This window comes from Phaenicophaeus curvirostris, chromosome 11 (assembly GCF_032191515.1).
Source record: "Phaenicophaeus curvirostris isolate KB17595 chromosome 11, BPBGC_Pcur_1.0, whole genome shotgun sequence".
Taxonomy (NCBI): Eukaryota; Metazoa; Chordata; class Aves; order Cuculiformes; family Cuculidae; genus Phaenicophaeus; species Phaenicophaeus curvirostris.
The window spans coordinates 9,077,572-9,105,030 of record NC_091402.1 but is presented as its reverse complement, the minus strand read 5'-3'; the positions used below and the strand labels follow the sequence as shown (position 1 = coordinate 9,105,030).

General features: G+C 41.4%; 1 protein-coding gene across 4 annotated transcripts in view; it reads right to left on the bottom strand.

Annotated features, from left to right (window-relative positions):
• Window positions 1-3,027: 3,027 nt before the first annotated feature.
• Window positions 3,028-27,459, bottom strand: part of MITF (melanocyte inducing transcription factor) — a 108,322-nt gene continuing 83,890 nt past the window's right edge. For 3 of the 4 annotated variants that reach the window (XM_069866091.1, XM_069866093.1, XM_069866094.1), the window contains 8 exons: window positions 24,197-24,424; window positions 23,007-23,090; window positions 21,607-21,702; window positions 16,152-16,269; window positions 12,509-12,565; window positions 11,443-11,518; window positions 9,707-9,854; window positions 3,028-7,076 (listed from right to left, as the gene is read on the bottom strand). In XM_069866091.1, coding sequence (XP_069722192.1) covers window positions 6,675-7,076; window positions 9,707-9,854; window positions 11,443-11,518; window positions 12,509-12,565; window positions 16,152-16,269; window positions 21,607-21,702; window positions 23,007-23,090; window positions 24,197-24,424 — 1,209 coding nt within the window. In that variant the 3' untranslated portion in view covers window positions 3,028-6,674. The remainder of the gene's footprint in view (window positions 7,077-9,706; window positions 9,855-11,442; window positions 11,519-12,508; window positions 12,566-16,151; window positions 16,270-21,606; window positions 21,703-23,006; window positions 23,091-24,196; window positions 24,425-27,459) is intronic. The other variant, XM_069866092.1, reaches the window with a different exon arrangement.

Here is a 27,459-nt window from a genome sequence, read left to right as displayed (position 1 = left end):
GAAGTCTTGAAGACACTAAAATGTTTTGACTAGATGTCTTTAAAGTGGAAATACAAACAGTGCTGAACATAACAGCAAATGTCCTTATTCCTCATAACAACACAACATGTGCTCAGCGGTGCTGTGCTCGTCTGTCTGAAGCCGTTATCACTGCTACAAATTACCAGTACATTCAGAGGAAACTACTTGGAAATTACGTTATTAAAGCGTAACTCACCTCAGAGCAGGCCGTGTTCGCTGGCCCGTGCTGGGCTGGGGCTGACGCGGAGCTGCAGGTGGAAGCCACCTCTGCCCCACCTGCACCAGGATGCAGTCTGAGCCCACTAAGAGAAGCCCACGATTCTTCAAGCTTTGCAGCCAGCAGGAGAGGATGCAGCCCCACAAGGGCGAGCTGTTCCCCACTTTAATAATTAACGTCTAGCTCTTGTTGCCATCGAGGGCAAGGAGGAAGCCAAAGGGAGCAGGAGCTCTGGAGAAGCACTGCTGAAAGGTGACAGTGAGGCAAAGCCCTCGAGTGAGATCAGAACCCCATCTGCCCAACCCTGCTCAGAGCCCAGAGTGAGACACTGGGTCTTGCACTGGACCCCAGGTGCTTACCCTCCCCTCCCAAATAATTGCAGCTGCCCTGTTGATGACTACAGCAATCGTTTGGCCTGATGCTCACGCGCTGTGTCCAACTCCCAAAGCCTCCACCAGTGTCCTACAGACACTCCAGAAATCCAGAGCAGCTCTCTGCCCCTTCCAGCAGCAAACACATCAGGGCATTAAAGAACTCTCCCATAGCTTATTTGAGATAGTTACCACATTATGCAACCATGTAGATCAACCTCATAGTGGTTTTCATACATACAATAAACCAGCAATCAATAGTTAGATGCTTTGCATGCCCTGGCTCATCCTACTAACGGCAGCAGCCTTCTCGTCGCCTTGCACAGCTCTTGGACAGCATTTAATGCAGAGGTCTGGTGCAGGAAGCATTTGTTTCCATCTATGATCACAGAACACAACAGTGCCTCAGGGTTGGTGGTGCAGGGATAGGGTCAAAGGACTGGCAGCACAAGGGGTTGGGAGCTGCCTTCTCTCCAGGGAATCAAAAACAAGAGTGTCCACCCACATTTGGCATTGCCAGAGTTTAACAGAAGCCTTTTCACTTCTTTTCAGTCTGGGTGAGAAAGTCATGAAATCAAGAAAGTGCAGCTCCAGGCCTGGGTGGAGACATGAGCCTCAACACATGCTCATTAAGAGAGCCTCTCAAAAACTTCATTAAAAATGGAGAAGCAAAGACGGGTGCACTTCATATCACAGGTAAAGACAACAGCAATGGTTAGTGCACAGGTATCAAACCTGTAAAACAGCATCCTGTTAAAGCCTTACTGATTTCAGTAAGTTAGGGATACTTTTCCAAGCCCATTCCCTTGCAATTTTAAGCGAGCATATTTCAAAGAAGCTGGAGAAACAGAGTGTGCCCACCATTCAGGGCCTGGGTCACTCCAGATGCAACAGCAAAAGGAGCATCAGCTGCTGAACCCAGCGAGGCAGTGCAATCCCAGTCTCCTTCCTAGCACCAGGAGCTGCCAAGCCCCAAGAAGTGTCTCCTTGGCAGGAGCACAGGATGTTGTGACACAGTGGGAGGGTTCTGCCATGCCACTGCACCGTGCAGCTGAGCCCCACAGTAACCCACAGCCCAGCCACAGGGCTTGCCAGCAAACCAGACCCCACCAGGCACTGGCAGCTTTATTTTGAACATTCCCTTCTCTAACCCACAGAGGTTTTTTTCATGCGTGTCCAAAGGAACTAAAAGGCTTCTAAGCAGACCTACTACCACCGATCTGCTGGCACACACCGAGCAACAGCTTACAGCCATTATCCTCACAACAGGTTTCCTTCCTTCTCCTCCTGGATTCTGCAACCCACTAAAACCTGGAGCTGCTCCCACCAACGGCACGAAATCCACTCACAAAACGCAGCACTACCACAACTGACCGCCAAGAGGAAAGCCAAAATACATTTAAAACCTCAAATTCGAAATTACATCCTATTGCAGTCCTACAAAAGCACATGCTAACACTGTGCTGAATTTCTAAAGAGCATTACAAAGCCTGCTGGAAACACTCTCAAGCTTTAACTCAAGCATCTTCTATAAAGAGGGTGCAAGGCTTTTCTGCTGTTGTCCTAGCAGAGTCAGGAAGCTTCACCCAGCAATTTTTGTTCGGTTGGTTTTTAAATTGAGCAGGTCAGCTAAGCATTTTAACTGCAGATGAATTAAGTATTTTCTACTGTCAATAGGCATCCAATTTTCAAGACAGGCCAAATTCAAAACTTTTTGTTTGTATTAAGGGCTGAAGCCCCACGAGATATAATATGCATTAGCCACCACTGCTGCTGCAGCAATGTGCACAGAGATGTCAAGGACTCCACAAAGTGAGCACAGTAGAAGAACAGGGATGAAAGAAATGGAGAGACAAGGAAAAATAATGAAGACAGGAAGACAGAACAAGACCCCAGGTGGTTCCTACCCACCACCAGCTGCAGCTCCCAGCACAATCCAGGAACAGCTTTTTGAACACTGGTCGAGGTTTCAGGAGTGATCCAGGGAACGAGCAGACTGAGGACTGGGATGTCTCCATGGTCAGCTGGAGAAGGCACTGAGCTGCTGCTCAGGATAGGTGACCTTGCAGGAGAGATGGGGGTGGCAGACACCACTTTAAGAAGGGAGGGAGGCAAGACCCCACTAGAATAGGGACAATGACATTTTTCCATGTCCACTTGTTTTGTTCTTTATGCCAGTCCAGAAGGTTTGGGTCTACCCACTCTGGTGTGTATTTGCAAAGCATAAATAGGGCCTGATCCATAGTTCCACTTACCCAGTGCTAGCCCAGTGCAAACAAAACCAGACAGCTCTGATGCAACCAAGTCAGCAGCACAAACACATCCACCAAAGGACAAACACAGGAGCTCTGCTGTGACTTCAAATGCACAGAAAAACCAAGATTCACTTACACAGAAAACATGTGGCTTACACAGACGCATGTGAAAAACCAAATGCTTTAATCCATCTATCAAGAACAACAGTTCAAATTATTTCATTGGATACATTAATATTGATCCATAATTTACAGTGCTATGGACCATACACAAATTATTGCTGCAGTCAACAGCAGATGAATATCAACATTACAGTACCAAGCATCATAGCAAGAGGCAGTAATTAATGTCACTTTTTCAAGAAATATAGGTATTTATACTATTATCAACATCAGCTTCCCCCCCAGTGCATTTTATGTCAAACAACATAAAGGTAAGTGCATTATTTTGTGCTTTGTGCTTTCCTTATGTACCTTCTTTTTGCTTTTACAGGTTGTAAGAGTTAAATATTGCTTCATAGGCCAAAAGCAGTAAGGAAGAACTTCATGGTACTCTGCACGCTCCCACTTGTCGCATGGCTTTGGCAAAGTGAGAATTGGTAGGAATCCTGTCCACCTGCTCAGGAAGCCACTGCCAGCCCAGTGCCACACAACACACCAGCAACAGACTGGGCGACAACTTCTGCCTACCTCACTACATCTAATTCCTGCCAAACTCTGCCTCCAATCGCCGTCTCTGTCCTCTGCCATCAATCCCCTGTAAAACATCACGGCCACACATCCCACAATGCGCCACCAGGCAAAGATACCTCCAGTTCGCACCTGCCTGGAGGTCTGTGTCTCCTAGAAATGTCCTCACTGCAGCATCAACATGCTTCATTCGAAGAGTGGGCCAGCTCCAAGGAGCACTGTAGTCTTTGGAAAACATGGAGTGAAGAGCACAGCTGAGTCATGTTACCCCAGAGCAACACAACATACAGGGAATGCACAACACGGCTGCCGGGGCCACAAGTACTTCTATCAAGAAATCCAGCTCTTGATTTAATGGTTTTTCTCAAATCCTAACTCATCTCCACACATCATGTAGCCAAAAATCAGAAGTTGTGGCTGTCTGCAAGTACTTGTGGTTTCACATAAGCTTAAAAAATATCTATATACCACAGTTGAGACTGCAATTTCTGAAAGCCCAGGATGGGCATCAACTAAAAGCCTTACTCAATATATTCAGTGGTTTTCAGTCACTACACTCAAGTGTGTGCACCCTGATTCTGTTGTACAATGCTGCAGAGCTGTCTCATTTCAACAAGGAAGGAAAACATCGCCCTGTGTTCTAGTCACCAGCATTTTACAGCCCTGATTTTCTTTACCTATCATCGTTACCTAACAGCAGCACCCAAAGCCTGTACCCACATCCTCGACTTGGAGCCGACTACGGCACCGCTGCCTTTGCAGGGAACAGGAGGCAAAGGACCATTTTCCTGACAAAGGACCGTGATGGCTGCAGTGTATCCTGCAGGCTCCGGGTCCTGCCCCAGGTCAGAGCTTCATTACCCTAGGAAAGACACATTCTCAAAAGCTGTCTGGGGTTGGGGGGGAGAGGCATCATCATAATCTAACTCCTGCTCCTCCTTTAAAAAAATAGGGGGAAAAAAGCGCCACAACCTGGTGGTTGCATTGATGCTAACACATAGCTCACTGCACCAGCAGACACCGAGACAGCTGGATGCAGCCAGTAACAGCCACAGAAAGAGCAACACAAACATAGACCCCAGAGCATTGTAACAGCCAGCTGCATCCCCGCTGAGCCCCATGCCCCTCACCATCAGCACTGGGAAGAGCAGTGCCAGGCAGGGGACGCTTCAAGAACACTTCCATGGGGAAAAGTCTGGGTGCAAGCTCAGCACGCCACACCGCAGGCTACAGGAATGCCCAACGTTGTCCTCAGCTATCCTATTGCTACTCAATTCACATTTGATTTCTGAACGCTAACTGCTGCGACCCAAGGTTTCCTTATGCCTGCCAAACTGGCACTCAAGTCACTAACCGTTCTGCTTATCCTATGTAATTTCCAGTGTAGCACAAAGGAGAACGGGAAGCTCTTGTTCTCTATACGTAGGCACCATGCTGTACTTCAATAAAACACCAGCCGAAAGCTCTCTCCTATGCCACACTTCAGTCAGTGCTAGTCGAGGAAGACTACAGCTAGAGTTTAAGGCACTTCATTCTGAACGAGATCTGCTTGCCTGCCGCTCGCAAGTCAGCTGTAGGCTGCTATCGAGAAATCCGTTCAACCCACCTGGCTCATAACACCACGTCACCTCTGTAAAACACCTAGGCTTGATATAGTACAAGTATAACTACCGTTATTGCATAGGACTACACTTGAGTAGATAATGCACCCAACTACTTTTACAACATTGTTGCATGTTAAAAATTAATAACATTGTTATCAAGTAACAGTTATTTGCAGATACAGTAATTTACTTTTTTTTTGTTTGTATTTTTTTCTTATGTCAGCCCCAGTGCTGAAATAAAACACAAATTACTATAACGGGTATATTAACTACATACTTATGTTTCCAAGCATCTTACTACTTTTTCTGTATCACTAAAAATAAATATGTAAGTTCAGTTTCTCTATAGAGTCGTTTTATTACCTAATCTAAATTTGTACTCTACCTTAAATGTGTTTAAAAACATTTTCAAAGTGAGACTGTAATATACAAAATATTCTCAAAATCTCTCTTAAAACACAGAACCCTGCATAAAAGCTTCCTTTCAAGTGTTTACAAAGAACGCAGAAAACTTCCAATGAGTTTAAAAATGTCAAAAAATTGTTGCAATATTAAGAGGCAAAAATCTTACAAATGAAATACAAATATATTTAAAACAAAAAGCTGAGGATAACTAAGGAATCCATGCAAATCAAAAGAAACTGTACAACGCAATTAAAAAAAAAATAAAGCCAATTAGATATGTACAACATAATGTGCCCAGCTGATAAAATGTATAAATTTTTTGCCCAAAGAGTGTATACCAACTTACAGTGCTCCTGCCTGGTTTACTATCGGCAAGCCATCAACATGCGGTACAACACAAAATAAAAACCTAAGAGAAAAACTCGAACCTTGATCAAAAGGAAAACCCAAATCAGCTCAGAGTAAAATTAAATGGCACTCTGAGAAAGAGTCTCACATCTCCCTGCAATTTTCACCAACAGCATCTGATATCACAATCAACACAGTCAGGATATCGTAACACTTTTTTTTCATGTTTGTATTCTGAATAGGGTGGGTATTTCTCCCTAAACACTTGTCATGTAAAGACCAACGTTTGAGGGACACTGTATCTTTAAGGCAGCACTATTCAATTAATACAATTACAAATTGGGACTTTTTTTTTTTTGGTTTCTTTACATTCTTTAAATTTACATTTTGTTTCCAAGTAAATAGGTTGCATTTACAATTCTACAATTTCCCCCTTCCCCCTGTAGAAACACTCTTCATTTTTAATTCTATTGCTTTGAGTAGATTTGACCAGTTCAAAGTTCTTGGCGAATCCAGTTCACAGATACTGTACATATGCTGTACAATATTTTGGAGGCGTTGGGATTTTTAAAATAGAATATACAAGTTTCTTCACAAAAATTCTAAAAAATCCCTATATATATAATATGTACACACACGCACACACACTGGGCTACTGATGAAGCACAAGGGGGAAAAAAATCAAAAACGTCTACAAAAGGTAAATTATTTAATCTACTGATCAAGAAACAAAGCAGTTTATGGAAGGTGTGCCAAGTATATGCTAACAAGCGTGATCGGTGTCTTCCATGCTCACACTGCTCCGCCTGCTACTCGTCTTCGATGCTCCAGGAGACACAGAGGAAAGTAGTGGGTCAGTTACTCCTACGGGTGAAAGGGTATCGTCCATCAAGATGTCTTCCAGTTTGGATCCCATTTTTGCAGGAACACTGTAAGTGCCAGTTGGTTCAGTCACGTTTCCGAGATTGTCACTGAAGGTGATGGTACCATCAGTGAGATCAAGGGTGGTAGTGCAAGACAGGTCTGTGTGGTGTGGCATGATGTCTTGGTTGCAGTTGTCCAGCACAGGTTCTTGTTTGATGACCCTGTTGACCATGTCAGGGGAGCAAAGGCCTGTAGACGGAACAAGGGACAGTCCGTGTGCCCGAGCTTGCATCTCAAGTTCCTGTAAAGGAGGATAAGGGACAAATCAAAAAAATCTGAAAGCAAACTCTCTCACCTTATGTCCTGTGACTTACGGTTTATGCTGTTCAACAGAAACTTGTTTCTTCCCTTTCCAACAGTGACAAGTGCTTGCACTTCATACCCTTCTGCCCTGCAGATTTTCACCTGAAGACTAGTCTCTTAAAGAGGTAGGTAAACACCACCCCACCCAAGTCCTTCACGTTTCTCCTCAGAACTTCCACCAGAGCCAAACCCCAGTGCCCTGTAGAGCAGACATGTTTCCCCTCAGGACACTTCTCAAACCAATGCCATAGTAGGCAAGTTTGGCATCAGCCCAGGTGAGGAAACCATTTAAAAGTTGGGGGAAAAGTGAAACAGCAGAAGCATATACTTAGTACTTTCAAAAAACCGTATATGTGAAGGCAAAGCATATCTCTATGAAGCTTGTCATTTCCTGCACAAACACTGCAAGGTACGCCTCTCATTCCATAGGTCTAGTAGAGCTGTAAGCAAAGACATCCACCAAAACTGAGCAACACTATTCCTGCACTGAAAAAATACAGGCGAGTCATAGGAAGGCTTCAGACTTGACACACAACCAGGATTCTTCAAATCTTCATGAAAAGCTTAAGTCCTACCTTCACCTTTAATCACATAGATGCACTTGATGGAAGACAGATAATAGAAGAATTCATTTAAACGCAGCAGTTAGATATGTTTTGCTTCCACTTATGCATTACATTAGGCAATCACAATCACTGTTTTGATTGTACTGTTTCTGGACATTCCTATCACTGAGGCTGATTTTTTTCCATTTTCAAGCTAAGACAAGCTTGTAATGCAACACTGCAAGATCAATGAAGAAGGTGGAAGAAGGAAACACTTTTTCCATCAGTTAATATGCCAAATCAGGAGTTACTTATTTTATGCTTAAGCAGAATCAATACAAAAAGGGAAAATACAGACTCTAAGTTATTTGTTGCCAGATGTACTGCCCATTATTTGAGGGTCTAGGGTTTATGTTATTTCAATTGAATAAGGAGCCAGAGCAGGTGGATCACATAGAAGAAGGTGAAAGATGCTTAAAAAGTGATCAGACTTAGCTTTGAAATACCACTGCTTGATGTTGCTCTGCAGGAGGGTCATGCATCTTTATCATCTTGCTCTAGCAAACAGACTGCACAAAGTACAAAAAACCACGTGGAAGCTTATTCCAGACTGTTCTATTTTAAATCTGTTTACTGCCACACTTGACTCTCGGGTATTCCTAGCTTCATTATTTACTTTGTGGATTAGCCATGCTTCAAGGTCTCCTGACCCAGGAGATAGCATGTAGAGTCCTGAACTGCAGGCGAGTAGTAGCTTGAGAATATCTGGGACGTTGCTGCTTCTGTGTTGTTACACCCAATTCTAGATATACTACTTTAACTATCCTTTTATGGGGAGGACTGGATATCCAGCTATCTTTGCCTACCTGGAGAACAGAGCTGACAAAAAAAAAACTGTGTAGGCTGCATGTCTGAGGTTTCCTATCCAGGCTGAGGTGAAGGCAAAGGAATTAAGTACAGAAATGGAGTTCTCACCTCTAAATCTTTGTGCGATACAGGCTTATTGGGAACCTGAGTGAATCCAACAAGGCAATGACTCACAGAGAAAACACATTCATGCCACCTACTGCTTTTCAGAGTTGAGGAGAATTATTTTACAGTCCTACAGACTTCAAGAAACAAGAAAGGCAACCAACATCCATAGCCCTTGGCTGTCTTCCTGCAAAAACTTTTGGAGCACTCATATTAGGCGCACTTCTCTGCAGCTGCTTTGAGACAAGTCAGGGCATTCTTCACATCAAATACAGCTGCCAGTCACCACAAGACCTACGTGGAACTCAAGAAATGGTGCTGCAGTGTCTGGCACCAATACTACTCTCCCCTGCCCATTTTGTCCTGTGAGCAATGTTTACCCCCCACCAGAAAGCAGATGACAGATTCCTGCAGAGCATCAAGGAGAGGCATATCGAGAGAAGAAATAAGAGATCAAATGTAGAAGAGTGCAATCTGTGGACCTTCTCTGACAGATAGCGCCTAGATTGGTCCCCACGCAATTTAGGAAACCCAAAGTAAAACAAACAGATTTCATTTATTGCCATTCACCTGGAACTGCTTCAGAAGAAAAGAAAACAAGTACTAAAGCTATAGTTCAAAAAACTCCACAAACAAGAGTGAACACACTCCAAAACAGCTGAGCTGAATCTGATCACTATTAACACATAAAATGTATATGAAGTTTCGATTCTTCAGGTCTGGCAACCCCCCAAAAAGTACATTACCATATAAATCCTTCTTATAGGATGGTTCACAGCTTATGTTGGCCATAGTAAGAAAAAAAAACCCCAAACCAACAGACCAGCCCTAAGTGCTTTACTAGAGTGCTGGGAGATCATATACACATTTTTTAAACTAACGTATCCTGTTATATTCTGGAAAGATCTCTGCAGACATCTCAGCGTTGTTCACCATGTATTACAATGATGGATCTTTCTAACCCACATTCCTACAAATATGCTTCAGTTACCATTATTTGCAATCACACACTGCAACATCAAAAGCATTTACAGCTTATTTATCAGCAAACCTGTATTCTGAGCAGCAGGTGCCTGTTGGCATGTTCCAACTTCTTCTGTCTGTTCTCAAGCTCCTTCGTGCGCTGCTGTTCTCTCTGCAGTTTACGGATGTAGTCCACTGATGCTTTTAGAATAGTTCCCTTATTCCAGCGCATATCCCTTGGAAAACACACAAAAGGAAAAGTTAGGGCTCTCGGAGAGGCTTTCTTTCATAGTCATTACCTTTATATCAGCAGCTATGATTACATTTCAGATGTACATAACACCTGGGTAATATTTAATCGCAGTTTATGAATGGAGAAGGCATGTGAAGTGCACTAGAGGGGGCCAGAAGACAGCTATTGGGAGGCAGACTGGAGGCAGCCCCAGCTCAGCTGACGGCCGCCCAGGCTCCCTGAAGCCCCCAGGACAACCTCTTGTTGTCTGCGCAGCCTGCAGCCAGCACCGTGCAGAGCCACTGAGGATCAGGGGCTCCTTTCATCGCCTTACTGCAAGGCTGCAAGATAACAACAAAAAAAATCCCACAAGACATTTCTCCAATATTGTAGGGCTTGTTTTCTGGGTGATGCCTGATTACAGCAGGGGAATCAAAAGGACCATAACATGACCAGGTGCTTCCAGGAGAGAAAGACCCTTTAGATCCTGGTAGCACTGTATCAGAGCTATGTTACGGTAGGAGGGTAAGAGCCCTATACAGCAGCATATTTGGGTGCTTTAAACTTAACTCTGGCTAAAACATAAATGCCACATTACAGCCTAGCTGTGACAGTTCTCCAGTCATGGGGCACGGGGCTCCCATATTGCCTTTTCCACATTATTCCTCCCACATTCACTTTAAGAGAGGCTCCCTGCACCATATTCTCCCCGACATATCTTGCTTTAAATAAAAAAAAGTTTACTGCACACTATCAGACCAAGGACCCACCTGTCCCATAGGTTGATACTGTGCAACACTGCCTTGCTTGCCTTAAAGAAAGCTAAAGAGCCTCCCTGAGGAGCAGCTATGAGTTGCTCCACAAGCAACTCCCTTAAAATACTGTAAATTTTCCCCAAAAGCAGAGGGCACTAATTCAGATTTAAGTGAGACTTTCAAGCTCCAGAGCAAGATGGGTTCTTTGCTATTGAATCAGTGTTGGGTCTAGTTAAGACAAGTTACTAACAATAAAATTACCTAAAAGAACTACTGGGAAACTACCACAAACACTGGCAAATCATCACTGAACAGATACACAGCCACGTTCTTTATTTTACTATTTTCTTGGAGGGAAGGGGAATAGGATGGCTTCCCAGAAGAACTGCCCTCCACTTTCACAGGAAGAGTTACGAGTTGCTGTGCTATGACATCCAATAAATTAAAAGAATCATTTAGCAGGACAAGCAGCCAGGCAGCCTGCTAAGCAGTAAGACTAGACCAAGGTTTCACACCCTGGCAACTCTGCCTCTGGCGAGGCAGTCATTCTGAGTATCAACCTCAGCCGTACCAAAGCACAGGGTCTTGCTGGATGCATACCTACTGACAATGGTATGGTGACCATTTTGTGACAAAAAATATCAAATAATATAAGCTTCAGCAAGTTCCAAAAGGGAAAAAATAAACTCCAAAACAATCTGCATTCTGCAGACACAAAGTGCCAAGATTATAAAAGAAAACAAGATTTGTTTTTCTTTTTATGGTAAATTCTTTTTCTCTTCTAAGACTATTTCATCACCTCCCTCCCAAAGTCTCCTTGGGGCACGTTATACTTACGGGTCATTTGACTTGGGTATCAAAGTGCCTAGTTCTTTTATGCGATCATTAATATTAAATCTTCTTCTTCGTTCAACTTTGGGGAAAACAGCAAAAATGTTACAAGTGATATTCACCCTTAATTACAACATATAAAGCGTTTCATCAAAGGTGTCTTTAAGTGCATTTGAAACATCTGCCTGAAGCTTAGAATCCACTAACAGAATAATTTATTTTGCTCTCCTACGCATGGACACACTAAGACAGAAGTTCTATCTATCCTGTAAAACCGTGGGACTGCTGAAGCGGTACAGAAACTGAGATGCTAAAACCAGGATGGCTATGTTAGCCTAGGACTCAACTGAGAAGCAAATGTTTTCAAGGGAAAACCGTAACAAATTCAGAAACAGAAATTTAGATGTTCAACTAAATTCTGAAGCAGAAAAAGGCATAAAATGTATAGTCTCTTTTTTTAAAGTGCTCTTCCAGGTGAAACATTTTGAGGATCCAAAAGTCAAACTTAAATACCAGTTTTCATGCATTAGCTTTTCATGCTACAGAAGAGGCTTCCGAATAGCTCAAGGCATGAAGCACTTCCCTTTTTCCAGTAACATTAGGTATTAAAGGACAACTTAAGGATCCTTAAGTCATAAAATGCTCATTATTTTTAAATGGGTTCTTTTTCCAAGTTGGAAATAGGCATTCCCTTATAAAACTGCCCCTCTGAGGACACACCGAAGTTTAAACTGACTGCATATCTATGATTTCAGATTAACTTTAAAAAAAAAAAAGGCAAAACTCTGCACAGTGGGTTTGTTAACTGGATCAAATGATGTATCCAGTTATTCCACTGATAACAACAACCTGTTCATTTGGCTTGTTGAGAAAAATAGAAACAAAGTTTAAAATTCAAAAGTAGATTTAAGCACATATTTCACAAGAATCAGAGATATTTGATCTATGGGTGTAATATAATGAACTTGTACTATAAACTGCATGCAGTGTCTCATGCAGATTTAAAACACCAGCATTCAAACCCCCAAATTATTACTAGAATCGGTGCAAAGCGTGAAGAATCAAAACTTACTCAAGTTGTGATTGTCTTTCTTTTGCCTCTCCTTAGCCAACGCTCTTGCTTCTGACTCTGTAGAAAAAAATACATACTGTGCATGTGAATGAAGTAATTAAAGTAATTAAAATACAATGTTTTAGTCTGGGAAATGTGTACAGGAAGCCTGATTGATATTTGTCAAACCTATTACATGCATTCCAGCAGGTGAGAAGGGCCTGTAACGTAAGCTGTGATTGCTGAAATGCAACACCAGCGTTCAACTTGACCTCAGCCTCTGTAGAGCACCTATTCCCACACTTCCCATACTGACTTTCCCGATGAGAACGTTTCCCACAGAGGCCCTGATTCAGCAAGGCATTTGAGGACAGCAAACTGCTGAAATCCAACATACCTTCTCCTACATTTACATCCAGCCAGCACACTTATGTACCACACAGAAGCTCAACCAGAGGAACAGCATGCTTGCTGCATTGCTCGCTTCACATCCTGTGCAGGTGTCAGGAGTCAGAGGTTCAACTCGCTGGAATTTACGGCTACGTCCTTTTGTGGTGTGTGCATGCACATCACCACAACACTCAAGGAATAAGTTAAGTGACCTATTAAAAATGCTGTGCTTTCCAGCTGCACTAACTGTTCTCATTATATGAAAAAAGATGAAAAACTCAACACCTTGATTAGCAATATTGTTAGAAAACAACAGTACTTGCTTCAGGAAAAGCAAAAAGAAAAATAATGACAAGCATACTGCACATGAGTTGTCTCCTCAACTCAGAACTGTTCTTAAGCATGCACCACACATTTATTACTGGACTTCAGCATGCAAGAGTTTGGGCAAAAGCACAACTAAATTTGTTACTTTTTTAGTTCTCATCTGACCATACATTTCTCAAGCAATTTTAAGTATTTTCATGTTTGTTCTGCCCCTTTTGTTTTTTTAAAAGGTGAGGCCATGAATCCTTGTCCCATTGCATTTAAAACTCAGAACCAGCAAGCACTATTGAATTTCACAGCAAGTCCAACAAGTTTCTTTCCTGTACTATTCTATTTTTAAGGAACATGGATTATGTCCCATCCACTTCATATTAACAGGTGATAAAAGGTTTCCCTTGGGGTACTGGAAGTTTACTACTTCATCATTTAGAATATACAGAGCTACCCCATGCTATATGCAGTGTAACAAGACATTCTTTTCTACACGAGGCCCCTAAAGGACACCCCAAAAGCTTGAAAGATTATCACATCTCAATGAAATCTGTGTTCAATCTGACATTGCCTTATGAAACAGATAAGCGGTTTGTATGGTCAAAACTAATGGAAAATTCATTCTTGAACGAGCAGGATTCCCATTAAATGGTTCAGCTGAGAACTCAACCATCATCAACACCAGATGCTCGGATAATAGTTTTGACTTTCCTTGGTTCTTCACAACTCTGGTATTTATACAGTAGAATGGAGAAAGGTTCCTAACAAATACTCGATTTCAATATTTCAGGCCCTCTCCAGCCTAGTTCCAACAGCAAAATCAAGAAGTAGAGAACCAGAAGGTCTCCTGCCTGAAATAATATGCCTATTTAAAATCACCAGCTGTCAGAAAGCACCATCAATAGTGCTTTCTGCACAAAGGCTTGGCCAGATCAATGCCAAAGTGACTGCTGTTAGATTTCAGTTTAATTCCTAAATCTCTCCTAAACTAAATGCAATCTGCTATTATGTATTTTGAGCAGAAAAAGCACTTAGAATCATAGGATAGTTAGGGTTGGAAGGGACCTTAAGGATCATCTAGTTCCAACACCCCTGCCATGGGCAGGGACATTCCACTAGATCAGGTTACCCAAGGCCCCATCCAACCTCGCCCTGAACATCTTCAGGGATGGGGAATCCACAACTTCCCTTGGCAACCTGCTTCAGTGTCTCACCACTCTCATGGTGAAGAAATTCTTCCTAATGTCTACTCTAAATCTGCCCCTCCAGTTTATATCCATCCATTCTCCCTCGTCCTATCACCACAAGCCTTTATGAATAGTCCCTCTCCAGCTTTCCTGTAGCTCCTTTCAGGTACCGGCAGTTCTTTATAAGATCTCCTTGGAGCCTTCTTTTCTCCAGGCTGAACAAGCCCAACTCTCTCAACCTGTCCTCATATGGAAGGTGCGCAAGCCCCTCATATCATCGTTGTAGCCTCCTCTGGACCCGTCCCAACAGCTCCGTATCTAAATTGTTTCTGCGTACAGGTGAATGTAGCATACGGACATTTAAGTTAATTCAGGTTTATTCTGAAATACTGAGGATTTCCATAAGACCACTTTACTCACTAATTTCCCCTCTCTTTCTGCCTCGTCTGCCTGAAGTCTTATACAACTGTTTGCAGGGAATCCAGCAGCCTAGATCTGACAAGTTGATGTTTAGTTTGCAGTCTACAGCCACCTTTGTCTTTCTGTAACTGGAGCAATGAGACTGTATGTAAAGCAGGACTTGGAGTAATTCTTGCATTCCCACCTTCCCCTTAACACAGTTCCACTGCTGTACAAGCTTTTCCATTTCTAGCAGTCAGAAACCATTGTGCAGTCTGCATGCCTTCATTTAGTGCTGAACTCAAATTTTATGCAGTCATATAAATGCAAATATCCGCCAGCACAGAGATGTGGCATTTCCTCCCAAGAAGCTGACTCCTGTGCTATTAAAACTGCTCTACTTTAACTCCTGCCCAGAACCTGCTTTGCAACTGAGTCAGCCTTAGAGTTTTCACAACAGAAACCCAGAAAGATGACAGCCAAGAAAGAAATTATGCCTCTACCATACTGCACACAGCATGACTCCCTGCTGGGCTTAAGAACTGCTATTTCTGGGTATTAAGATGATTTTGTCATCAGCTCTAGAATGGATCTCCATTGGTTCATCCTGTGGACAGCTTGCCTTGCGTACTGTACCCTACATGTGGTTATATCCTTCCAAGTGAAGCAGAACAGCAAAAATGAAACGTGCTCGAGAATACGAAACTTCTTACTTCCTCCTTCAAATTACTTAGTTTCTGTATACAGCTGCATAAGAGAAAGAAGCTATTAACATCCCACTTCACTCCCCATGCCTCCAACGGCTTATTCAGAGCACTGCTGGAAGAACCAACATAACAAGAAATGTAAAGGATACTTAATTTTCATCTTAAAAGATGCATATTCTTTCTCAAGTACCTAATTCTACATTTTATAGGATTTAGGCATCCAGATTTCATATTACAACCAGTTAGTTGTTCCTTACTGCCCTCCTCAACTAGTGTAAAGCCTCGAAATGTAGCATTCCTCAATATGAATCCCACAGAGACTCCAGATGTTAAGTTTTTAAAGTTTGGTGTTGATAAAACAAATAAGCCCAAGACAGAAAACAGCTCTGCAAGAGAAACTTCCTATGACACAATGTTTTCAATGCGCAGATCTGACTGTAACTCCTTGGGGCTTGAGCTTAATTTGTCACAGTGAGCACACATACACCCACACATGAAAACAACTGCATTGCAGGCTAAAATGTCTGCTAAAAAATGGTCTGCAAAGTAAGAAAGTAACTATTCATCCATGTACTCTTTCTCACAATAGAGATTATGTCCAATATCACCTGAATTCAAAACAATTATGCTATTGCTCCAAGGTGGTATTTTAGATATGTTTACCTGTGAGCTCCCTTTTTATATTAGGAAGATTAGCCGGACATGAGTTGCTGATGTTTAGTCCTGGTGGAGGCATGCTTTGGTTGCCATAAAGGTCAATTAAATTGCCAGACACAGGCAACTGGAAAAGATAAAAAAGGAAAAGGATCATTTAGTTTGCTTTTATGAGAGCTTTTTACAACAGAATAGAGTTACAATCGACTAAGAAATCTGTGGTCTTTTCCACATGCAAACAGAGCTTGCAATAAGATCAGCCAAAGTCACACATATGCATGAGCATGAACAACAAAACATCTACCTTGGGAAAATTCAGTCCTCTCTCCAAGAATTTGCAGACAGTACTTTTTTTTTTTTTTAAGTAAGAAAAAAAAAAAAGGCAGGAAAGAACAACTCCAAGTTGCAAAAACCCTTTGGGAAGAAGAGGTAACATGCTGACAATATTGCTGTATTGTTGCTCCTTATTTTTCAGTGAAACTATTGTATCTGTACCCCCATCACTTCTCTTACTCAAAACATCTGAAAGAGCCTACAAAACTCCCCAGAAGCCTCCATTCTTCCAGGAATACGTGAGTGAGAGTACTTAGCAAGCTGTCACATGCTTGAGGAAGAAAATACTATTCATCAATCACATTTTTCATCTCATTTTAAATCTACCTACACAAAAAACATGTAAGTTCACTTTAACTTGCTTTTTGCCTTATGTAACAAGAACACACACCAGTAGGAGGAAGATTATTTTTACATTAAGCATCCTCAATTACTTGTTCATTCTGCTATTCTTATTTATGTATGTTTAAGCAAGGAGATTTATAGAGAAATAGGTTAGTATTCCAACAAGACTTACGGAAGCTATCTCTTTAAATTGAAAGGTATTTAAAGATGTTTACATTTATCCTGAGTGGATTATTTTACCTATCTCTCTCCTGTTTTCAAACTAGATTTGAAAAGACAAGTATGATATCTTAACTGATTGGCAATACTTATCTCCTGCAAAGAAAATCAATCCCTCCAAGACACTGATCCTGCAGAGATTAGGGTAAGCACTAACTTTACACCCATGTAAATAATGCTGTTGAATACAATGGAGTGAGTCACAAGCTGGACTATTAAACTCATACTGACAGTCCTTTCCAGACTGAGACCTAAGGAAACTTCTCTGCCAGCTGGAAGTACCATAACAAGAAAAGCTGATACACATCCATACAGTATTATCACCTTGAAGCCATGCTGACACTTGCCTCAACAGTAGCCAACAAGTGCAATGAACTCCCCTGACTCAATCTTTAACTGACAGAGGAAAACAGTAACTGAATTCTTACCAAGATTCAGCTTTACAATTTCTTGCCCTCCCCTTAGCTCTTGAATTCAACATTAAAAGGAAAAAAAAAAAAATATCTATAATAAACCTAAGGGCACAGGCATCCATCACAGAATATGGTCCAAGTTGTGATGTACCTACACCAGTGGCAGGGTGACCACTCAACTGCTCTACAAGGCTGACCCTTCTATCTTTAGGCCCCTCAAATGCATTCATGACACAGGCACAGCAATAGCGTCATACACCCTTTGGACTTGGATGCACTTTTTCTATTCATGCTTCTAAGCACGGGGAGAGCACAAAGACCTTGTTTGTAGCCCAGGGACTTGAAGTTCAGAACCAGACATGTGAAATCTAATTAGGAATGTCAGGGAATAAAAAAAAATACACATGCCCCCCACTCCCTTGAAATCTAGAAACTAGCATCTCAAAGCCCGGGTGAAGCAGCTAGGTTATAAAGAAACATGGAGATCAGCTAAGGTCACCAAGCTGCCTTCCTTACTGCAAGACAGACCCTGCTTGTTACAGCACATTTGTGGGTTTTTTTTTCCAAAGGTGCCAACACTGTGCCAGATTTCCATGTAAATAAACAGGACCTGTGTAAGCAATCACCACTGAAGTGGAGGGTTAGAGGGTAACGCAAGCAGCAGCTGCTGAATGTACACACTGAAGTCCTGCAGAAAATTGCAAGCACCAGAGGAATCATACCAAGAGCTGTGTAACCCCCAAAGCACAAGCTCTGCTGATGCAGCATTAGCTAAATAAAGGAAAACCAAGGGAGAAATTTGCACAGCCGCTAAACATTGCAAGTTTGTATGCACATATGAATGCTTATCAGGGAAGTTCACATGAGAGGTAGATGCCAATTATCTCAGTTAAAAATCAGTGATTTAATCAGCAATTTAATCCATAGAAGAATGATTAGTTTTCTTTCTTTGGCTACTTTTCTCAGCAAGCTGAACTCTACAGGTCAAAGCTTCAGTTTTAAATTTTTACTGCAAGTGCAACTATATGTATGGTCCACACTCAGTATGAGCCTCTTGAGACGCCTCTTCTCCACGATGGCTGCAAGTTACATAATTAAGGCTAACCTGGTACAGAAAAATATAAAAATATACAGCATTTCAGCTCATCTAACATGGCTAAAATACCTGCATTTAAAGATAAGTTAAAATTGAGGTACATTCTCTGTTCCCAATACTACTTCAGGTCAAAGGGGAATAAAAATTAGTTGACTTATAAGGTAAGACCAATAGTTAGTTATTAGTACAGAGTTCAGGGAACTGGAAAATGGAGAGGACTCCTATGCTGACGGCATTGGTTTGGGATGGGCAAGTTGGCAGTGCTGCTAAGCACAGAAAAACAGGCACTGGGCTGAAATGGGGCAAAAAAATCCCACTGAAAACCCAGAAGAGGCTTATAAGGCACGCGATACAGCAACACCTGGCATTTATTTGAAATGCCTCCTATTGGAACAAACTGGAAAAAATTAAACCCTGCCTGCAAAAATTTCAGCTCTTATCTGTTAAGACAGTCAAGCCTTTCATCCCTTTTCCCAAGTACAAAGAAACGCTCAAAACTCCCATGGCCATTTCACTGGGAAGATGTGGGCCACAAAACTGAGAAAAACATGTAATTTGGTGTCTTTTTTCTGCTGCTAAGGCTCCTTCCATGCCTTCACCACACTCTATCATCTTTCCAACTTAAATATGCTTCCCTTCAGGCTCTTTTAGCCACTTCTGGCTAAAAAGAAATTAAAATACAGCGTCATTCAAAATAGCCACCTTTACTCCCCCAAAAAGTAAACGAAGGAAGAGCAGCTTACGCAGGGCTTAGCTTCTTATGTTCATTGAAACAGCAAGGTCTAAAAGTCCTTCACTCATGAGACTTCATATTTCTAGGCTTTGGCTTTGCAAGGTATACTAAAAAAATTACTGCTTTTATATAACTGAAATTTCAAGTATGGTAATCATTAGTGCATACTCCTCAGTGTACCTTCAAGGGCGTCTGAGGCTTTCCTTCCTCCTCCACTACTCCAACTAAACAGGCATCCACATTCAGGTCATTCAGACTCGTTATGAATCACCAAGATATCACCTGTGTGATCAACAAGGCTTTTTCTAAAGTATCAGAACACACTGGGAGAGCCTCTGCTGCCCAGCTCATGCAGCTTACAGCATATTGTTTTGTTCCCTTACCTACAAGCACATGCTCAGCAACAGTCCCCGAAATAAGACTCCTGTCTACTTCTGTAGTTTAACTTCACCAGGAAAGCCACATTTACAAGTGGAGCTGCACATACTCACAGGGCTTTCCACGTTAGATTCTTGCTAGAAATTGATTCGTTGGATGAACTAGTTGCCATCTCAACCTAGCATACAAGACTACTTCTCATAGTACCAAGCAGCACAATTACGAGGTCACAGCTACGCAGAAAATCCTCTCAGCAAACTAGTGACCATTTGTGATACCTTTCACCACAGAAGCAAAGCCAGTTAACTTGTGACCCAGTACCAAAGTTTACAAACACTTCCACAAGGAGTTGAGAGCACTGAGCTCTTTTCAATTAAGAGGTACTTGGAAACCTCCCTTTGCTTGTCCTACACAGAAATCTCTGGTTTTGCTTATCAATTAAGTACTGTTACCAAATGTAACAAACTGGTCCTTTTGTTCTTTGTTAGCTATGGAACAATAGTAGCCTTTGTCATAGTCTCAGCACAGCTATTTATAGGTTGTGTGTCTTTAGCGACCATTTCCTCTCTTGATTTCTTCCACCTCTACTTAGCTCAGTCTACAGACATAAATTCTTTATTAGTAAAATGCTGTATGTTTTAAGAACTAAATCCTATTTCAAAAGAAAAGCATCTATTAAATCGGGTTTCCCCCCACCAAACCAATTGCTGGGAAATACAGTTCCATTTTCATCTCTTCAGGATTGGTATCAGGTTAATTCAGAGACTGAAATATGCTTTTTGCCTTCAGTAATTTAACTGAATTATGAAGTCTTAATCTATTGTTCCATATCCTTACATTACAGGCTTCATCACATACAGTGCACAATTAGTGAAATTTCACTACAACTGTGGAGCAGGCAGCCTTTACAAGGTTTGCCATCATACAGCAAGCAGGACAGATGCAGACTGCGCTAAATATTCACTACATGAACTCCTTGCACAAAAAGAGTGCAGAGTACCATTATGTCCTTGCCTGGAAGCAAAGAGCCACTGCTGGGGTCCCTGCGAAATGAGAGAGGAATTAAAGCACAAAGAAATACAAGTCCCCTCTAATTCAACGGGTCCCAATTCAATGGAACTTCAGAGAAAGGACACCAGGAGAACTTGAAGCCTCAAGAAAGAGAGACTAAGTGTCTTGAAAATTATCTTTTTGTGGGTTTTTAAGTTTTCCTTTCAAACTCCAGGGCAGATGCACTTTTCAAGTCAGACTAAAGGAAAATTAATTCTTCTGGTAGGCCTTTGCAGTTACTTCTCTATCTACTCAAAGGGCACTATTTAGCAAGGGATGCTGATGGACCATTTCCTGCAGCATACACCATGTCTCCAAGAGAGCTGTGGGAATCTGTTAACATGGACTAGGTTAACATGACATCAGACAACTACTGTCAGCAAATGTAAACCTATGCTATAAAATTGATGCTATGTGGTAAGCTGTAAATTTTGGCACTAGATAAAAAAGAAACAGATGCCAGCACTGGCAGACATCTACTCAGCCAGATCTAACAGCACTTAAGCCCAAGGCAAAAAATTCACTGAAGCTACTCTCCTCAAAAGATCAAAATAAGAAGTACGATTATACTAATGCTCACAGTAATGTGAGCCAGGAAACAGAAACTGCCGTTCCAAGGTAACATGTACATTCCCTTGCTCACCAACTTTCACACCTCTGATTCTTGTCTTTTCTCCCAGGATTCCTAAGTTGTCTTCTTACCCATTCATTTTTAAACTTCTTTAAATTCATGTTTTTCATTGCAACTGTATAACTTAAACTCTTCAAAGAAAACCTAATTATCCTCTATGGGGCAATAACTACTTAATTGCTTAGAGAAAACGTCATGTTAGTTTCACGATCTCTCAAGGAAAGACAATTAGACTTAGGGAAACCAAATGGAAAGGACCACTGTACCGTATTTGCCATTTGCAGGGCTGGGTCCATCAAGCCAAGGATTTCTTCATTGTAACTTGACTCCAGACTAATTATGTCATCGATCACATCATCCATCTGCAGCAGAAAAGGTGGACAAAGAAAAACAAACCAGTTATCGAAACCACTAGGATAGAGAGGCCTGACAAAGCACATCAGCCACAAGCGGGGTCTCTGCAGCAGGGTCCCAAGCAGAAGTGTCCGTGCAGTTTTACCACACTCCAAATCCAGTCCCTCAGCTATAACTCCTGCTCTTCAGCCAGGACAGTCAGGCAATAACAAAACTGAGGCTTCATGGTTTATCTAACCCACTCCTCCCACCGGCAGTTACCCTGCACTACTTGCCCACAGACACACTTCCTTCCAGGAACAGTGGAGGAGATAGTGGCCTGCAGAATGAGCTACACTAATGATATGAATCCCTCTCCCCCATGCAGCACTGCCTGCCCACCCTCTGCTTCGCTCCTCTAGTTGTGGGGTCAAAACCTGTCTACAGACATAATGCCCAAGCCCCTGACATCTGCAGCTGAAGGACAGAATCCACTGGAATCACATATGCCCTTCCAGGAAGCACAACCCAAGAGCAGCTCAGAAATGATTTTAGATGCTATAAGACATCTTCTCACTGGGGCCGGTCCCAAAGATGCCTCTGGAAGCTCCTGCATGGTCAGGAGAAATGCAGTCTGCCAAAGCACCTGTGCAGGTACTCTGAATTGTCCTGCAGGACTATTTCCTTTCTGCATACTATAAAAAAGGAGCTTAAATGACAGTCATCTACAAAATCAATGCATAAAGCTGATGGTAGAAATAGTAATATATGGGATTTTTCTATCTGCTCAAGAAAACATGATCAGAACAAATCACACTGACTAGAAGCAAGGGCAAAAAAAAGGAACTAACAGTTACAGCCCATATCCACAGTCTTGTTACTAGAAATACAAACTCATTATTTTAAAAATAAAATTAGAAGGATGATTACCAAGGACTAATTACTATGGATGGATTAAAGCCTTCCCATACATTTTTTAAAAAACGTAAGTGTGATCTGCTTAGAAGCGTGGTCTTTGGAGCTACCAGGATAAGAACAGATATGAAGTCTTGGTAAAACTGGATTAGAAAAGTTTTCCTGGAATGAAACCTTAAAAAATGGTTAATACATTCTGCTATAGCATCATGTGGCTACAAAAGCGTTAACCCTCTACAGGTGTCCTAGTGTATGTTTGACATCAATGCTAATAAATAACAATGGCATTTTGTTCCTTAAATACACCTTAAATTCAACTTCTTAAAGACACTATGGAGCAAGTTTATTCAACATAACTTCAAAGAAACATGCTCATTAAAAAAGGGACCTGTGCTCCAACTCCTGTGTCATCCAGTACCTGCATGCATGATGCTCGTGAGTGTGTATTCAGAGCCGGGCACTCACTCTCAACCCTGCTTTGCTCTTCAAATTTATAAAATCCCTGCAGAAATAAAAAGGAAAGAAAGAAAAAAAAAAAAAAGAAGAAAAAACAAGCAAAGCATGGATCTGAGTTCATGACACAGTCTCAGTCCTAAAAAGAGCACAATTGAAACAGTGTCATGCATACATGTGCCTGATGACACAGCAAAGTGAAGCTATAAATATCTTGAGGAAAAAAAGATGCAGGTACAACTGGGATGACAGGACAGAATTATTAGATTTTCATTTCTTTTGAAGCTGTGGACCACAAGTGGTTTCTCTCACATGTGCAAAATACATTCTGCAATAACTGTTTCTCAAATTTGCATTATGTTTTCCACATAGAGTGCATTGTTTTGAAAACCTGGCACAAAAGCTTGAGGGGGGAACAAGAGAAGCTCTACAATTGTATCCCATTTGTTGAGTTAAAAAATATGTGATTCTTACACTTAGCACCTTTCAAATCATCTTCCTTCGGCACCTGAGCACACATCTAACATGCAACTAAGTTTTTCCTAGCAAAGATTAAGAGGAGGCAGTGAAGGAACTTCTAGGCATAGGCCAATGAAGTCTTTATATTTGCAGCACTGACTTTATCATGAAACAGTAATTGGTAACATTTTAGGTTATATTAACTGGGATGATCAGGCCTTTCAGCTAAGCAAGAAACTTGCTGAAATTTTACTGTAATTTATCCAAAATATCTGAAAAGGCTTTGTGTTTTTCAGGTTTTTTTGGTATGCTCTTTGCTCTTTCTACACTGAATAAGCCATAAATAACATTATTCCAGAAAGCTACAGCTTACAAAACTCCTTTGTATTCTCCAAAGGTCAATTACTCACTGCGTGCAAAAAGCAAGGGGGGAGAAGTACTTTTAATAAGCATAAAGTAGCTAAAATAGTTCAAAAAAAGAGGAAGTTAGAGAGACACAGTTTTTTGCCAAAATGTTCTATGTAAATATATATTCATCAGGCAGACAGAGAGGTAGTAGTTGCATTTTTAAAGTGAGCGGTTCAGCAAAGAAGATAAACATAACTTCTTAACAACATGCAAATACGGTTTAAAACATAAAAAAAGCAGATTGCAATTCCATTTTACTGAAGAAGTTGCACAGTGACAGTATATTACCTCTTTTTCACAGTTGGAGTTGAGAGTAAGCATAGCCATTGGGCTGTTGGGTGCGCTGCTTCCTGTTCCAGGTGGCATGACATGATCACCGGGCTGGTTTGGGCATGGCAAGCTCAGGGCTTGGTTGGCATGTTTATTTGCTAGAGTGGTAGAGAGGTACTGCTTTACCTGCTGCCGCTGGGCTTGCTGAATGTGGTACTTGGTTGGATTCTCAAGGTGAGTCTGCACCTGTATGGCACAAATTAAAAAGCACTTTATTGTTCTGCATCATCATCACATCTGCTATCAATTTGAGCTACACATTCGTGACATATATACAACAGCTAAGCATTTGACTCGAAGTACAACCCTGTGCAGCTCCAAGGAAGTCAGCAGTGCTTCACTAATCACACTCAGTGGCAAGAAATCAGTTTATGAGCTAATGTTCCAGTAACCAACTTATTAAGAGTAATCAAAGAACTTCCACTCATTTTTCTGCAACATGAGATTTCTCCATAAAGACCAGTGCTCAGGTTTTCCAATTTACACAGACAGTACAAAACAGACATCCTGCCATTCAGACCTTCAGCTACATGCCATTTAGTTTTCACTAAAATACGAAGAAGTAGCATTGCAGTACTCAGTTTACTTGTTAGTAGCTACCACTTAAAACCAAGTATTATGGATAGTTATACTTGCTATCCTTCATCGGATGTCAAGTAACAGAGAGATCACAAGATTTATTGTGGGGATTTTGGGGAGTTGTGTTGTTTGGTTGGTTTTTTTTAAGTAACACATTGGTTATAAAAAAGGAATACAGCATTTATTTGCCTACAGATTATTTACATCTCAGATATATGGCCTAAATCATATACAAATAAGACAGTCTGTTTATAAACTCATTATGCAAATAGGATGCAAGGAAAAAGTGTTTCAGTTTAAATCAATCACTGTCCTCAGTAACAGCTATTTTTGTATTTAATATAAACTTTTCCATACTTAGAAGTTTTTTATACACAAAATATGAAAAATCTCATACCAAGCTATTCACACACACCCTAAATAAGCAAGAGAAGAAAGGCAAATTTTTCCCACGTAAAATTTCCATGATATCCTGGAAACCATCACCTCTCTTTGATCATTAATGTTTTTATCAGAATGCAGAAAACACATCAAAACATTGTAATACTCCTAGAAGTTTCGTCTGTTCCAAAACAGTTCCATTAAATTGACTTCTGCCATTAAAAGTGACCATTTATTTTTGTGGAAGAAATTAAATAAAGCATACCAGATACTGGAGGAAAAGGATTTCCTGCATACTGTAAGCCTTCTTAGCAACAGGTTTCAAAATAGTAACAACTCACCTGATAATGATTATACTCAAGCATTTCCAGCATACTAAGAGGCTATGAGAGAAGCAATTGCAATATCCTTTGCTCTACGCTACTCCAGTTTGAGGGACTTGCATATGGAAGCACCATCAACAAGCTACCCCAAACGAGCAGAAGACACTTCAACACCACTGCCCAGACTTATAGCAACCTACGCTGATTAGCCACGCATGTAGAGAAACAACAGTTCACACAGGGGCTCTTCTTGGAAGCTATGCAAGTTTAGCCCTAAGTATTGGTATTACTTTTTTTCCCTGGCTTTGACGTCATGCTGTTTCATAAACATAAAAGGACCTTTTAAGTGATGTGCTATCAAAGTCAGATTGACAGTTTGCTCAAGGCTAATTCACTATTCATCTTTCGTTCCAGTCATACTAATAGACAATGGTATTTTTCTTTAGCAGTAAGGTTAAAAGTTTTTAAGTACAGAGTAAGAAATAACTGAACAAGCGCCCCATGAGCTAAACGTACGTCCCCTGGCAGTGGAGCTGAGCAGGATAAATCCCTGCAGCTACACAGTCCTACCTTCAGCTTCCAGACAGAAACGTCCACCACCCTGTCCATGCAGCCACCAACCCACCCAGAAACTGCAGCTGAACACGAAGGATTTGAAAAAGTTCTACCACATCCTCGGTCTCCCTAGTGCTTCAGAGCCCATTAATTCCTTTCTCAGTCTACAGCTGGAAGAAGTTTTCCAGTTCAGGAATGGTGGACACAGACTAAGGCATGTTCCAAAACACACTTACTGCACTTGTACACCCTTCCAGAACTTAATTTGTCTTTTCATCCCACTCCGTGACAAAAGCTCATACTCAAGCACACACATCAAAAGCTGCTCAACTGGCATTATTTCCTCTGCGGCACAGGGAAGCACACTTAAGACAGCATTTCTGGAGTTTAATCTGATTTGTTGCACTAAATTGAATGACAACACAAGACAAAAGTCTGCTGTGAGAAGTACAGCACTTGCTTTGTCAGTCCCAAACTGCGTTATCAATTTTCTTGTCACCACTGGTAAGAGTTATGCTTCCCACATAAGTCTATTTTTCACTTAAATTTTCATCTTCCAAGTACATAAAGTTATCAGTAAACAAGTTATTTTTTGTAACACTTATCTATGACTAAATTATTCCAAAGACAAGCCCTACTTGTCTGACAGAATTTGCACATTCCTTTTCCTTCACAGGCAACGGATACCATGGTTGCTCTCCCTCAACCCTGTCAGGGCAGCGGAATTGGGCAAAGCTTCTCCTCTCTGCATCCATCTCCTACTCGCCCCTGTGCTACCAGAAGAGGGATCAGCAAAATTCCAAGATCCACAACTCAACTTGGCACTGTCAAATATAATATCACAAATAACGCATACTACCACACTGAACTGACTCCACTACATGTCAACTTTTGAAGCACACACAGCCTAGGATTTTTGTTGGCAAAAAGCACACTTATTAGACAAGAACATACTTCCCTTAATATTTTATTGTATTAGCCCATATTAGAATAGTTTGTGGGGTTTTGGGGTTTTTTCCTTTTTTAATTTTTTCTTGGTTTAGTTTGTTCCAATAGGCTCTGCTGCCCTCTGTGTGCCAGGGAAGGCAACAGAAACAAAGCTGAAAACCTTAAATAGAAGGGCTGCACTTTTTCTCAAAGTTTTAAATTGCAGATTTCTACTTAATAAAGATGCACAACTATTGTCTGAATATTTTAATCTACTGGGAAGCACATCTTCTTTGGTACAGGGCAACAGATTTCAGCTGTGGTTCAGAAGCTACTGTCTGCGGGAATGTTGTTTCCTCTGCACACCCTTAAAGTGAAACACACATTACTGTGTGTTTGTGTGCAGCATAACTGCAAAAGTTATGATCTAGTTAGTTTTGACCCCTGACACACTAC